The sequence below is a fragment of the Chiloscyllium plagiosum genome, unplaced genomic scaffold (assembly GCF_037043375.1).
Source record: "Chiloscyllium plagiosum isolate Xiang-an unplaced genomic scaffold, Cpla_swu_hap1 HiC_scaffold_15, whole genome shotgun sequence".
NCBI lineage: Eukaryota > Metazoa > Chordata > Chondrichthyes > Orectolobiformes > Hemiscylliidae > Chiloscyllium > Chiloscyllium plagiosum.
In genome coordinates this window covers 25,427,144-25,441,805 of record NW_028270153.1, presented here as the reverse complement: position 1 = coordinate 25,441,805, position 14,662 = coordinate 25,427,144, and the positions used below count along the sequence as shown (strand labels likewise).

At 43.4% G+C, this 14,662-nt stretch overlaps 1 protein-coding gene across 3 annotated transcripts in view; it reads left to right on the top strand.

Moving 5' to 3' along the window:
- The window catches only part of LOC122560192 (disks large-associated protein 4-like), a 590,484-nt gene that overhangs the window by 468,979 nt on the left and 106,843 nt on the right, over positions 1 to 14,662 (top strand). For all 3 annotated transcript variants that reach the window (XM_043710587.2, XM_043710586.2, XM_087994822.1), the window contains one exon: positions 10,590 to 10,830. In XM_043710587.2, coding sequence (XP_043566522.1) covers positions 10,590 to 10,830 — 241 coding nt within the window. The remainder of the gene's footprint in view (positions 1 to 10,589; positions 10,831 to 14,662) is intronic.

Sequence of the window (14,662 nt, the reverse complement as noted above, 5' to 3'; positions counted from 1 at the left end):
GCTACAAATCTTTGTAGGTGTAGTGGACAACGAAGACGGTTACCTCAGATTACAACAGGATCTGGACCAAATGGGCCAATGGGCTGAGAAGTGGCAGATGGAGTTTAATTCAGATAAATGCAAGCTGCTGTATTTTGGGAAAGCAAATCTTAGCAGGACTTATACACTTAATGGTAAGGTCCTAGGGAGTGTTGCTGAACAAAGAGACCTTGGAGTACAGGTTCATAGCTCCTTGAAAGTGGAGTCACAGGTAGATAGGATAGTGAAGAAGGCGTTTGGTATGCTTTCCTTTATTGGTCAGAGTATTGAGTACAGGAGTTCGGAGGTCATGTTGTGGCTGTACAGGACATTGGCTAGGCCATTGTTGGAGTATTGCATGCAATTCTGGTCTCCTTCCTATCGGAAAGATGTTGTGAAACTTGAAAGGGTTCAGAAAAGATTTACAAGGATGTTGCCAGGGTTGGAGGATCTGAGCTACAGGGAGAAGCTGAACAGGCTGGGGTGTTTTCCCTGGAGTGTCGGAGGCTGAGGGATGACCTTATAGAGGTTTACAAAATTATGAGGGGCATGGATAGGGGAAATAGGCAAAGTCTTTTCTGTGGGTCAGGGAGTCCAGAACTGGAGGGCATAGGTTTAGAGTGAGAGGTGAAAGATAGAAGAGACCTAAGGGCAAATTTTTTAACACAGAGGGTGGTACATGTATGGAATGAGCTGCCAGAGCAAGTGGTGGAGGCTGGTACAATTGCAACATTTAAGAGGCATTTGGATGGGTATATGAATAGGAAGGGTTTGGAGGGATATGGGCCGGGTGCTGGCAGATGGGACTAGATTGGGTTGGGATATCTGGTTGGCATGGAAGGGTTGGACCGAAGGGTCTGTTTCCATGCTGTATATCTGTATGACTCTATAAAACTCGCTATCTATCTGTGTTTTAGCAGCCAGCAGGCCGCTACACTAGAATCTGAGTTCGAGGCTGATTCTGCCTCCTGCATAAATACAGTTGGGACAAGTCTTTCACAGAATTCTCAGAGTCATCAAAACTCAGAGGGTGTTGTCCACAAGGTATCTCAGGATCAAGAGAATGAACCTCTAACTCTCCTGAGGCAATAGGAGTACTACCACATTGGAATAATAGGAAAAGGAAGGCAAAGAACTTGTAGATTCTCAAGATAATTCATTGAGGTGTTTCAAAATTGTTTACTTCAATATTTTTCAAGTTGGGTCATCTGTCCTTTCTCTGGGAAATAACAGGATGAAAATTAGAAATATGATTGGAAAAAAACAAGAGAACCAAAATGTTATTACAAGTAATGAACTGAGATATTCACTCTATGGGCATTCGAAGTGAATGTGACAGGTATTAAAGCTGAAGCCTTAAGATGTGTTTTCACCAACTTTAACAATGCATTCCAAGAAAGAATGTGTCAACTTCATGTCATTAGTCCCTGTTTTCTTTAATATTTCGTAAATTTTAGATTAGATTAGATTAGATTAGATTAGATTACTTACAGTGTGGAAACAGGCCCTTTGGCCCAACAAGTTCTATGTACATTTTATATATATATATATATATATATATATATTTGTAAGGAAAAACCACTGGTGGCATAAATAGCAAGTGAAGACAAAATGTCTGGAACAAAAGTGGTTAGCACTGCTGCCTCACAGCGCCTGAGACCCGGGTTCAATTCCCGTCTCAGGCGACTGACTGTGTGGAGTTTGTACGTTCTCCCTGTGTCTGCGTGGGTTTCCTCCGGGGGCTCCGGTTTCCTCCCACAGTCCAAAGATGTGCAGGTCAGGTGAATTGGCCATGCTAAATTGCCCATAGTGTTAGGTAAGGGGTAAATGTAGGGGCATGGGTGGGTAGCGCTTCGGCGGGTCGATGTGGACTTGTTGGGCCGAAGGGCCTGTTTCCACGCTGTAATGTAATCTAAAAAGGTAAAAAAAGACCAACTGTGACAGACAGCAATTTAGAGAAAGGGAAAATGAAGAGGCTCAAGCAAGATGCATCAAAGTGCAAGGATGAACCAGTGCTGCATATAAGGGACCAAGACTCCTTTAATCTCTGATCCTCTTCATTAATATGAGTCACATGCAGAGGATGATGTTGGTATTACAGCAGAGATTTGTTAGTCATATGCTAGCACACAGTGGCAAAACTGCCACCTACATTGTATTGTACAATTACAACCTGAGCCACCTGACCCAATCAGTGTTCCTCTTATGGGAACAACAGAATCAAATCACCTGTTAAAAAACATCAGAGCATCATAACATCTAAGTAGGAACATCAAAGAAAATACTTGTTTTGGCTTAAAAAGGAAGGTTGTTAATGTGGTCTATCAGGAAATGTTTAATGTTTCAACAAACACTGAAGATAGTAGCATTGAAAATGTTACTCCAGAGGCTGTCTTTGACACTGACGATAAAACATTAAGAATGTTGCTACCAAACATTGAGGAAATGAGTATAGAAGTCAATTTGGATCCTGAGCATTTAAAAGTAACACAGAGGACATAAAGAATGGTTAGTAGAAATTATATTGTAAAAATTGTAAATCTAATTAAACTAGAGTCAAGCCAAGTGAAGTAAAATAAATGCAAGTAAGTTCAATGTGAAACAAATATTTTCTGTCAAATAATGTTTTGAATATAATACTTGTGTGAATTTAAATGTTTGTGTTTCATATTTGTGGAATTAAAATAATCATGTGAACGAAGTTAATTAAGGAAACAGTTGAATGAAATCTGTTGGATAAGAGATGAACTCAAATAACTTAAAACATGGAAATATTTTCATGGTCCAACCCGTCACATTCATTCCAGTTGCCACAGGTGAGATATATCAGCTTTTTAACCTCGTAACAACATCTTGGATCTCTTATCCTTTTAAATCCTATTTCTAATTTTCATCACTTTATTTTCACAAAGGACAGATAAAGCAATTTGTAAGCTATTAAACAATTTCAAAATACCTCGGTGAACTCCCTTGAGAATCTACAAATTCTTTCCCTTCCTTTTCCTATTAGTCTAATATGGCGTTACTCCTATTGCTTCAGCACAGCTGGGGGCTCATTCCCTTGATCCTGAGAGACCTCATGGCCAACATCCTCTAGGTTTTGAGGACTCTGACGATTCTATGAAAGACTGTTCTAACTGTACTTCAAGAGGGGGGTGGTAGGGGAGACAGCTGAGGCAGAATCAACCAATGCGACAGGAGTCAGACTCTGGGCTTTTGCAGGATGGTTACGGGGGACCAAGGAAGAGGAGTTGAATTGTTTTGAGGAAATCTTCACTGCAACGTGTCCTTTCTCCATCTTTTACCTCATCATCCACCTACATTTTTTATTTGTCAGGAACTCGCGAGCAATTCAATGACGTGCTGAATGACCAAAGTGAGGCTTTCCTCCACCTGACGTAAGCTTATGGATTGAATGTACAGGGCAGTGGTCAGAGTCAGTTTCCACTTGGACAGCATCCATGTCTTCGGATCCAAGGAAGCTCCGAGGAGGTGATCACTATGTCAGTGGAGGTGGATATCACTGAAAATGTCTGAGACATCCTGCCACTCACGGTAGACTCATAGAGTCATAGAGATATACAGCATGGAAACAGACCCTTCGGTCCAACCCGTCCATGCTGACCAGATATCCCAACCCAATCTAGTCCCACCTGCCAGCACCCGGCCCATATCCCTCCAAACCCTTCCTATTCATATACCCGTCCAAATGCCTCTTAAATGTTGCAATTGTACCAGGCTCCACCACTTGCTCTGGCAGCTCATTCCATACATGTACCACCCTCTGCGTGAAAAGGTTGCATCTTATTGTTTGCCCTACCTCTGGAAATGAACCACACAATATTTCTACTGCTGTTCCAGACTTCTCCCATGATTCTGCCACAAATCCCACCAGAGCGCACATCGCATAGCCCCCTTTTAGATTCTGTCCAGAATCTTCCCAGTTGTCTTGGACTCTGACACCTGATCATGCAACTGGCTCACCGTATGTGACTTTGAGGCCTCACTGAGCTTTGTATTTCTGTGTTGGTGAATGGTATGCATGCGTCATGTGACTGTTTTCTAAGGACTTTTCATCCTTCTCTGCTGCTGCTATGAGTGATGTTTAAAAGACCTATCAGAGATGAAGTACATGAATTAGAACTGACAAGGTGAAAAAGTTCAAAGTCAATAAAATCAAAGTGGAGATCATCATATTCAGTAGCGGTTGAATCTGTATCATCATAAATGTTGTACCGTGGCATGTAGCCGTGTGATTTCTTTTGTGTCTGTCAGCTGGTAACTAGCAAAACACCATATCTGCCATCTCCATACATGCAGAAATCCTGATTCTCTGAAGTATATCATACTTGACAACAGTCAGCATGGTTATAACTGGAGGACCACCAGTTGAAACTATTTTGACTATTTCCAATTAGCTCATATTGTAAAGGGTGGAAATTCAGCACCCCCTTTACAAAGCAATTAACAGACGGTCAATATTGGAAACATCATTCAAGCATAGATGCCATGAACAGGTCCTAAGAAGTTTCAATTTTTGTATGTGGCACGGTGGCACAGTGGTTAGCACTGCTGCCTCGCAGCGCCAGAGACTCGGGTTCAATTCCCGACTCAGGCGACTGACTGTGTGGAGTTTGCACGTTCTCCCCGTGTCTGCGTGGGTTTCCTCCGGGTGCTCCGGTTTCCTCCCACAGTCCAAAGATGTGCAGGGTCAGGTGAATTGGCCATACTAAATTGCCCGTAGTGTTAGGTAATGGGTAAATGTAGGGGTATGGGTGGGTTTCGCTTCGGCGGGTCGGTGTGGACTTGTTGGGCCGAAGGGCCTGTTTCCACACTGTAATCTAATCTAATCTAATCTATGTGTCATGACTTTGTTGGAAAAGGCTAAAGTAGGTATTGCAACAATATAATTTTAAAATAATGTAATCAACATTACATTATTGGGCGGCATGGTGGCACAGTGGTTAGCACTGTTGCCTCACAGCGCCAGAGACCCGGGTTTAATTCCCGCCTCAGGCGACTCTCTTTGTGGAGTTTGCACATTCTCCCTGTGTCTGTGTGGGTTTCCTCCGGGTGCTACAGTTTCCCCCCACAATCCAAACAACAATGTGCAGGTCAGGTGAATTGGCCATGCTAAATTGCCCATAGTGTTAGGTGAAGGGGTAAATGTAGGGGAATGGGTCTGGGTGGGTTGTGCTTTGGCGGGTTGGTGTGGACTTGTTGGGCTGAAGGGCCTGTTTCCATGCTGTAAGTAATCTTAAAAAAAATTGAGCATTTAGTACCGTATAGTCTGAGTGAAATATTAGCTGAAAATGTGTTGCTGGAAAAGCGCAGCAGGTCGGGCAGTATCCAAGGAACAGGAGAATCAACGTTTCGGGCATGAGCCCTACTTCAGGAATGAGGAAGGTGTGCCAGGCAGGCTCAGATAAAAGGTAGGGGGGAGGGACGTTGGAAATGCAATAGGTGGAAGGAGGTTAAGGTGAGGGTGATAGGCCGGATTGGGGGTGGGGGCGGAGAGGTCAGGAAGAAGATTACATGTTAGGAAGGTGGTGCTGAGTTCGAGGATTGGGACTGAGACAAGGTGGGGGGAGGGGAAATTAGGAAACTGGAGAAATCTGAATTCATCCCTTGTGGTTGGAGGGTTCCTATGCAGAAGATGAGGCGCTCTTCCTCCAGCCATCGTGTTGCTATGGTCTGGCGATGGAGGAGTCCAAGAACCTGCATGTCCTTGGTGGAGTGGGAGGGGGAGTTGAAGGGTTGAGCCACGAGGTGGTTGGGTTGGTTGGTCCGGGTGTCCCAGAGGTGGTCTCTGAAACGTTCCGCAAGTAGGCGGCCTGTCTCCCCAATATAGAGGAGGCCAAATCGGGTGCAGTGGATGCAGTAAATGATGTGTGTGGAGGTGCAGGTGAATTTGTGGCGGATATGGAAGGATCCCTTGGGGCCTTGGAGGGAAGTAAGGGGGGAGGTGTGGGCGCAAGTTTTGCATTTCTTGCGGTTGCAGGGGAAGGTGCCGGGAGTGGAGGTTGGGTTGGTGGGGGGTGTGAACCTGATGAGGGAGTCACAGAGGGAGTGGCCTTTTCGGAATGCTGATAGGGGAAGGGAGGGAAATATATCCCTGGTGGTGGGGTCCGTTTGGAGGTGGCGGAAATGACGGCGGATGATACGATGTATATGGAGGTTGGTGGGGTGGTAGGTGAGGACCAGTGGGGTTCTGTCCTGGTGGCGATTGGAGGGGCGGGGCTCAAGGGCGGAGGAGCGGGAAGTGGAGGAGATGCGGTGGAGGGCATCGTCGATCACGTCTGGGGGGATATTGCGATCTTTGAAGAAGGCCATCTGGGTTGTTCGGTATTGGAACTGGTCCTCCTGGGAGCAGATGCGGCAGAGACGAAGGAAGTGGGAATATGGGATGGCATTTTTACAGGGGGCAGGGTGGGAGGAGGTGTAGTCTAGGTAGCTGTGGGAGTCGGTTGGTTCATAGTAAATGTCCGTTTTGATTCGGTCGCCCGAGGTAGAAATGGAGAGGTCTAGGAAGGGGAGGGAGGAGTCTGAAACAGTCCAGGTAATTTTGAGGTTGGGGTGGAAGGTGTTGGTAAAGTGGATGAACTGTTCAACCTCCTCGTGGTTGCACGAGGCAGCGCCGATACAGTCATTGATCTAGTGGAGGAAAAGGTGGGGGATGGTGCCAGTGTAGCTGCGGAAGATGGACTGTTCCACATATCCTACGAAGAGGCAGGCATAGCTGGGGCCCATGCAGGTGCCCATGGCTATTCCTTTGGTTTGGAGGAAGTGTGAAGATTGGAAAGAGAAGTTGTTCAGAGTGAGGACCAGTTCAGTCAATCGAAGGAGGGTGTCAGTGGAAGAGTACTGGTTGGTACGGCGGGAAAGGAAGAAGCGGAGGGCTTTGAGTCCTTCGTGATGTGGGATGGAGGTGTACAGGGACTGGATGTCCATGGTGAAGATAAGGCGTTGGAGACCGGGGAAGCGAAAATCATGAAGGAGGTGGAGGTGTGGGTGTTGTCCAGAACGTAGGTGGGGAGTTCTTGGACTAAGGGGGACAGGACCGTGTCGAGGTATGCAGAGATGAGTTCAGTGGGGCAGGAGCAGGCTGAGACAATGGGTCGGCCGGGGCAGTCAGGTTTGTGGATTTTGGGCAGGAGGTTGAAACGGGCGGTGCGGGGTTGTGGGACTATGAGGTTTGAGGCGGTTGATGGGAGATCCCCTGAGGTGAGGAGGTTATGGATGGTCTGGGAGATGATGGTTTGGTGGTGGGAGGTGGGGTCATGGTCAAGGGGACAGTAGGAGGAGGTGTCCGCGAGCTGGCGTTTAGCCTCAGCGGTGTAAAGGTCGGTGCGCCAAACTACTACCGCGCCTCCCTTGTCTGCCGGTTTGATAGTGAGGTTGGGGTTGGAACGGAAGGAGTGGAGGGCTGCACGTTCCGAGGGTGAGAGGTTGGAGTGGGTGAGAGGGGTGGAGAGGTTGAGGCGGTTAATGTCACGGCGGCAGTTGGCTATGAAGAGATCGAGGGTGGGTAAGAGGCCAGCACGGGGTGTCCAGGTGGATGGGGTTGTTGGAGGCGGGAGAAGGGGTCATCAGAGGGTGAGCGAGAATCCTGGTTGAAGAAGTAGGCGCGGAGGCAAAGGCGGCGGAAGAATTGTTCGCTGTCTTGCCGCGTGTTGAACTCGTTAATCCAAGAGCATAGGGGAATGAAGGTGAGGCCTCTGCCGAGGACTGATCTTTCATCCTCAGAGAGGGGTAGTTCTGGAGGGATAGTGAAAACACGGCAGGGCTGGGAGCTAGGACCTGGTGTTGGGCTGGCGCTGGGAGTGGGGGCAGGGTTAGTGTGGGGGCGGGAATCGGGGCAGGGACGGAGATCGGGGCGGGGGTGGGGTTCGGCGTGGGGACGGAGATCGGCGTGGGGCTATCCTCAGAGAGGGGTAGTTCTGGAGGGATGGTGAAAACATGACAGGGATGGGAGCTAGGACCTGGTGTGGGGCTGGAGCTGGGAGTGGGGGCGGGGTTAGACGTGGGGATGGGAATCGGGGCGGGGACGGAGATTGGGGTGGGGGTGGGGTTCGGCGTGGGGATGGAGATCGTCGTGGGGGCTATCCTGAGAGAGGGGTAGTTCTGGAGGATGGTGAAAACACAGCAGGGCTGGGAGCTAGGACCTGGTGTGTGGCTGGAGCTGGGAGTGGGGGTGGGGTTATATCCTCAGAGAGGGGTAGTTCTGGAGGGATGGTTCTGGAGGTCCTTGGACTCCTCCATCGCCAGACCATAGCAACACGACGGCTGGAGGAAGAGCGCCTCATTTTCCGCATAGGAACCCTCCAACCACAAGGGATGAATTCAGATTTCTTCAGTTTCCTCATTTTCCCTCCCCCCACCTTGTCTCAGTTCCAATCCTCGAACTCAGCACCACCTTCCCAACCTGCAATCTTCTTCCTGACCTCTCCGCCCCCACCCTCACTCCGGCCTATCACCCTCACCTTAACCTCCTTCCACCGATCGCATTTCCAACGCCCTTCCCCATGTCCCTCCTCCCTACCTTTTATCTTATCTTGGCACACTTTCCTCATTCCTGAAGTAGGGCTCATGCCTGAAACGTCGATTCTCCTGCTCTTGGATGCTGCCTGACCTGCTGCTCTTTTCCAGGAACACATTTTCAGCTCTGATCTCCAGCATCTGCAGTCCTCACTTTTTCCTTAGTGAAATATTACTCAGTCGTGAATTAGTCTATTTTCTTTCTCAAAGTGGTATTAGTTTTACATATATCTATAGCTGTTAAGCAGCAATATTCCTTTACATGGTTTAAGAATCTTACATTAATGAAAGCTGACTCACACCGACCAACATCCCATCAGAGGAAGCATATTCTAAGGATTTAATATCATCAAGGCAATTTGACTTGAACCAGATACTTAAGTCTTTCACAGATGTGTTTTTTCCATTTATAGTTTAGCAACTTAGTTACTACTTCGTGAGGGAAGTCATGATGCAAAAGGTTAGACGGCTTTATTCCATGTTTAGTTAAAGGTGTAGAACAGGTCAAATGTTTTCACTTATTTGTGACAGTCAAATTTACTTTTTTGCCAAAATATAATTCTTTAGTTTACATAGTAGTATTGAATGGATGATAGAAGTGGATTCAGTAGTAGTTTTCTCATGGAAGTTAGAGATACATTTGAAGAAGAAATATTGCAGGGTTATGGGGGAATTCAGATATTTGTATAAAAGACCAGGCATAGGCACGATGAGCTAGATGACAGCTTTCTGGCCAAATGGCTTTTAGTGTATGACTAAAAATAAAAATTCTCCACTCATCCAATTCAACTTGCTTGATGTAAAAATGATTTCCAAATCCCTTTTGTCCTGAGTTTTAACCCTTCATGATTATTTGATGTACAGCCAATCTACTTCATGCAACACTTCCCGTTTCTGAATTAACAACTCGACTTTATGTTGACGGGGAAGGAGATGCAGCCTTAGTCACCTTGTAGGTCATACATATTACTGTCAAAGTATGCCAGCAATGAATGGTCCAATGTTACATAGAATTACATAGAATCCAAAGCAAAGTAACAGGCAATTAGTCCTGCTGCTGTGTGCCAACATGTAAGCTTCACACATATATCCTCTTATCCTTTTTCATGTAACACTATTGTAAATCATCAGCAGTTAGCAAGGAGAATTATATTGAACTGGTCATTTAAATAGCAATCAAGCAAAGTGCAGGGTAATAGGTGTTACTGAGTTTCATGTGAGTTGCTACTTATAACTTGAGTCTTATAGACAGCCTTTACACAGATCAAGAAGTAAGCCCCCTTATTCCAATGGACTCGGCTTCTATCATGTTTTTGTAGCCACAGTTTTGAAACCCCTGTTAAGATTCTGTCTAAAAGTAACATTCAAAATGTTGATTACAGGAAACCCAAACATGGTGTTGGTGGTTCTTTCATTTCAAGCCCCAACTGCTCTAATGTCCTCCTGGTCAAATTCTCATTCTCCGCTATCTGCAAATATCAATCCATCTAAATCCCTGCAGCCCATGTCATGCCCTGCTAATGATCTATCACTTTCTGTACTAACCTTGTTGGCTTCTGGATCTCCCATGACTGAAATAAAAAACTTTATTGTTTTTGTGTAAATCTTTGTATAGCCTTGGGGCTCCCTCACTCAGGAGTCTGTTCTTGGATTTTACCTCCCTATCCTCCAACCTTATTGATCTCTTCTTCTGTCAGTATCTTCAGTCCAGCATTAGAACCCATGCTTTCAGTCACTGAGGTTTCCATCAGTAAATTTCTCAACATCTTTATATTTCTATCTGTATTAAAAGTCTCTCAATTTTTTTTTTTGAACAAGCTTTTAGTCGTCGCTCATTATATCATCTTCTGAAGTCAATATCCCCTCAGGTCCTGTGCAGTGCAAACAATGTTATATCATTCGGACAGGTGTGTGGCCGTGATGTGACTAAATTTTCATTGACTGCTTAACTATGACTAAAGGTATCAAACATTGTATTTAGTTATCTTTTCATTGCTTAATCCACACTCTGTTTCACTTTATTACATTTGAAGGAGAGAGAAATGGATTTCAGCAATCAATATGAAAATATCTGTGAGTCTGTCTTCAGCGAGATGGACTCCCAAGCAGTGGATGCTCTGGACCTGCCCATACCTGGCTGTTTCCGCTCAAGAAGTCACAGCTATCTAAGAGCAATCCAGGCTGGCTGTTCTCAGGATGATGACAATGCATCTGTCCGCTCAGTGTCTCCTCCACCTATAGCAACCACAGTTCGAACCATGCAAACCAACACCAGTAAGTATCACATAAACAATCTAATTCCCATTCAGTACGTTGTGATACTTTGAAGGATCAGAAATGAGTTGATTGTGCACATTTTGCAGGTCTGTTTTGAAGAAATCCTATGTTGCATCAGATAGTGTTTATTACATTATGAAGGTCCCTGGCATATCACTTACATCCTAATCGTGAGCTGACCTGATCCTTCAACAATTAGCTAGTTCTAAGTAAGCAATGGCCAGCATCATACAAGATATAAATCATATCCAAGGGTTATCCATGAGCTATTTAATTTATATATATACCAATTAAAACATAGTAGAGTAAAGGTCTTTTAAAAATTATTATTGTTGTCTATGGTTTAGTTCCCTGAAACCAGAAGTCATACAAATGTTAATATGTTATTTGTTGTATTCGTGGGTTTAGCATTGTTGTTGTGGGCATCCAGTTAGTCTGAGATGAACAAAGAATACGAATATAGTACTTACAAAACTCCAACCTGTAATGCATAAATCAAAATGTATTTTCACTTTTAAACATTTGCAATGGTGAACCAAAAGTTGAAAATTGTTGTTCTGATATTGTGATTTTAAAAAAAAACTTTTAATGCATCATTTTAATATGGATATAAGGCATAGGAGAAGAATGTGGCAGTTGTGCATGATTATCCACCCACTGTGCTGCCTTTAGATGTACCATTCCAATTGGGTTGAATAGATTGTGTTGCAAGTCATTGTTCTTTAACTTTGGCATGGATTTTAAAGTGTTTGGATAATTCTGGAGATGGTAGTCACTGTTGGATTACAAAGTACAACATTGTAAAAGTTAATGGTTTGTGTTTTCATGTAAAATTTGGAGAATGATTTTGTGGCATAACAAAGAATTTAGATTTCTCATGAAGAAAAACTTTATTTTTAATTGCTGAAAATATATTTTAAATATATTTTTCCCTTGCTCTCCTGAATACAGTTCTTAAAATAAGATACATAATGGAAATTATTTCATTCATTCTTCTTTACTGGATTTCCATTTAGTTGTACAACTTTTTAATGCTAACCTTGTGGAATTGCTGTTTGTATAGGAGAGTAAGTTCTTTTTCTATTGGACAATATGTTTGTGTATTATTTGTTATAGCAAAGACCAAAAAGTTGTCATGACATATCACAACAAAAGCTTCGTGTTTGAAAGGTGATGGGGTGGTGGCGACGATGGATGATGAATCACGCAAGTTTTCGATCTCACCCATGCCATCGGACAGAAGCATCAAGTGGATACCAGCTACTTTCCTACAAAGAGATATGGAATATCAATGGATGTAACATCCTGGGCCATTGTGATGTCAGCGCTAGTCTGTCTTTTTCCAGCCTAAGCACAATTTAAAGGTCCAAAAATAACATGAACAAATGTTGATCTTGGCATAAATCCAGCTAAGTTTTCTTACTATTGTGTTATGAACTGCACTCAACATTGGAGCAGTGAGTTAACAGACTTGTTCAGGAAACTGGTGCAGCATCTCACCCACCCTTTGTAGCCAGATTTAACCAGACCAGAGAGATTCGATAAAGTGGAGGTAATCCATGGTCACAAAATCAAGCCCAATACCTTTGTGGAGCCTCAACTGCATTGAGCCAGACATTTAGAAGAAAGTCTCTTTCTGGGAGTTGTAAAGAAAGCCTTACATGGAATTAGTTTGGAAGTACTCAACCCAACTCCTGGTGGACATTGCTCCTACTCCAGAAAGTTATTAAATTTGGCAATTGTTTGCATTAAATATCAAATTAGGATGGTGTGGGAAATGGAACTGTCACTCTAGAGGACTTAAGTGCTATATGCTGAAGTAGGTGAGGAAATTTATGCACCATCTAATCCAAAGCTGGATGTTGATGGTGGATGCAGAAGTAGTGTTCTGCAACAGGAGTGACCCTCACCTTATGATCATAAAAAATTATCATTTGAAACCAGTGGCTTGAATAATTTCATAATAAAGGTTCCAGAAAATCAGGTAAGGTTGGCATAACCTTCTGGAGTGTTGAAGGACTCTGGGGAAAAAAAAGGAGGTTGTGGCTTATGATTATTTTGAAGAAAGAATAGATTTCACAATATTAACCTGGAACTCCAAACCTGCTTCTGTTCCTTAGCTGAATATACATTTTAAGAGATGAGATCTCTGGCACTTCCTATGCAAATAAGCTTTTAATTGAAAGATGGAGGAGCTAATCCTCGAGTACCCAGCTCAATTTCAGCCAATTTGGTACACTTACTTTGAATACTTCCAGGGTCAACGTTTGTTGCTACTGAGCAGTTAAATACAGCATTTATTTTACATGGCCCAACCTACTCATACTAAAGTTGTCCAAACTTTTAAGTGATCCATTGTACTTATGGGTCAAGAATCACAGAGCACAGCTCAACATGGACAGTACTTCATAAAACAGTCTATGTACAGGGAGTTGTATTCAGAAATCTCACCTGAAATTAGCAGAAAGGTGCAGTGCTAGCTCTATATAAGTAGCTATACGTGCATTGCTTCTGCTAACAAATAAAGTTTATTCACAATGGCTTCTATAATTGCTCTCATAATGTCATCTGTACTTTCTCACCTATGTAAAATCTTGTTTTGATTACAAGTACTTGAAGCACAATAAAATTTAGGGATCACTTATTCCTGGGAAGCTGGGAAAAGAGAAACCATTGTGAACAATGTCACATTGACCAAATAAAAGTCAAAAGAAGGAAATGTTTAATATCCCACTGTAACAAAGAATTTAGTCATATTTGGTTCATTTCAAATTACTATTAGAAGCACAAATGTCTGCTAGGATAGTGTTAAAATAAATAACTTTGAGATTTATGCATGTTTAATATACAGTGAGCTGAGAATAGGATATTTTGACTAAAGACACTTTCATCTGTACTCATAAAAGCATAACATTGCTATTAATATGATTTAAAACTCTTGTTGTGAGCAAAACAGTGTAACTACTCCTTAATATGAGCATCAACATGGAAGAATATTGATGCATTTAAAGAATCAGAAACATTTCATCTCAATGCAGAATTTGGCTGCAGGCCCAATTTGAATGTAAGTGTGATTGAGGAATGGGGGAATTGAGCAAGTGATAAATTTGCATAGTTATGATGACGTGTGGCTGGACTATTTTAACTTAAGTTTGCCAACTCTGGTTGGGCTGGACACTGGCAGCTTTTCTAACATAATTTCTGCCTTCAGACCTATTCTGAGATAAAATAACAGTTCAGTTCATACCAATCAGTCAATAGCAGTGCTTACATGACTCATAATCCCCTCTGCTGCAAAAACTAGTTATGATAGAGTATGCTCCGCCCAACTGTGCTGCATCCTGTTCACATTATGGCCCAATGTTTTGAGAGTCTGACTGAAGTGAAACAAGATAGTAAAGTGCTCCAATAATTTTTCTCCCAAGTAGTTTTCAGAAATGTGCAAGAGTTGACTTTTTTATTATTTTAGGAGACTCTAGCTTAGTCAGAGAGGCTTAACATATCTATTATAAATTTAGGTCTAGTACCGTAGATCCAGATCTCTAACCTGATTCTGCAGAAATCATTCCCCAACTAATAGGTGGAAGCAAGAATTTGAACTGGAAGAGGATGAAACCACAGACCATCCTATTAATCCAAGCAGCAGGTTTGAGACAAGCTGACAGTCAGGGAATGAAGAACACTTGAGATAGCTCAGAAGGAAAACAAATAGTAAACCCCAGGAGTGATACTGACTGGTCCAAATCACTTTTCATACTTCAAAATGGAGCTCCAGCATGATTAATACATCCCATTCCAAGTATTACTGCTTTTTTTCCCCCGAGATGTA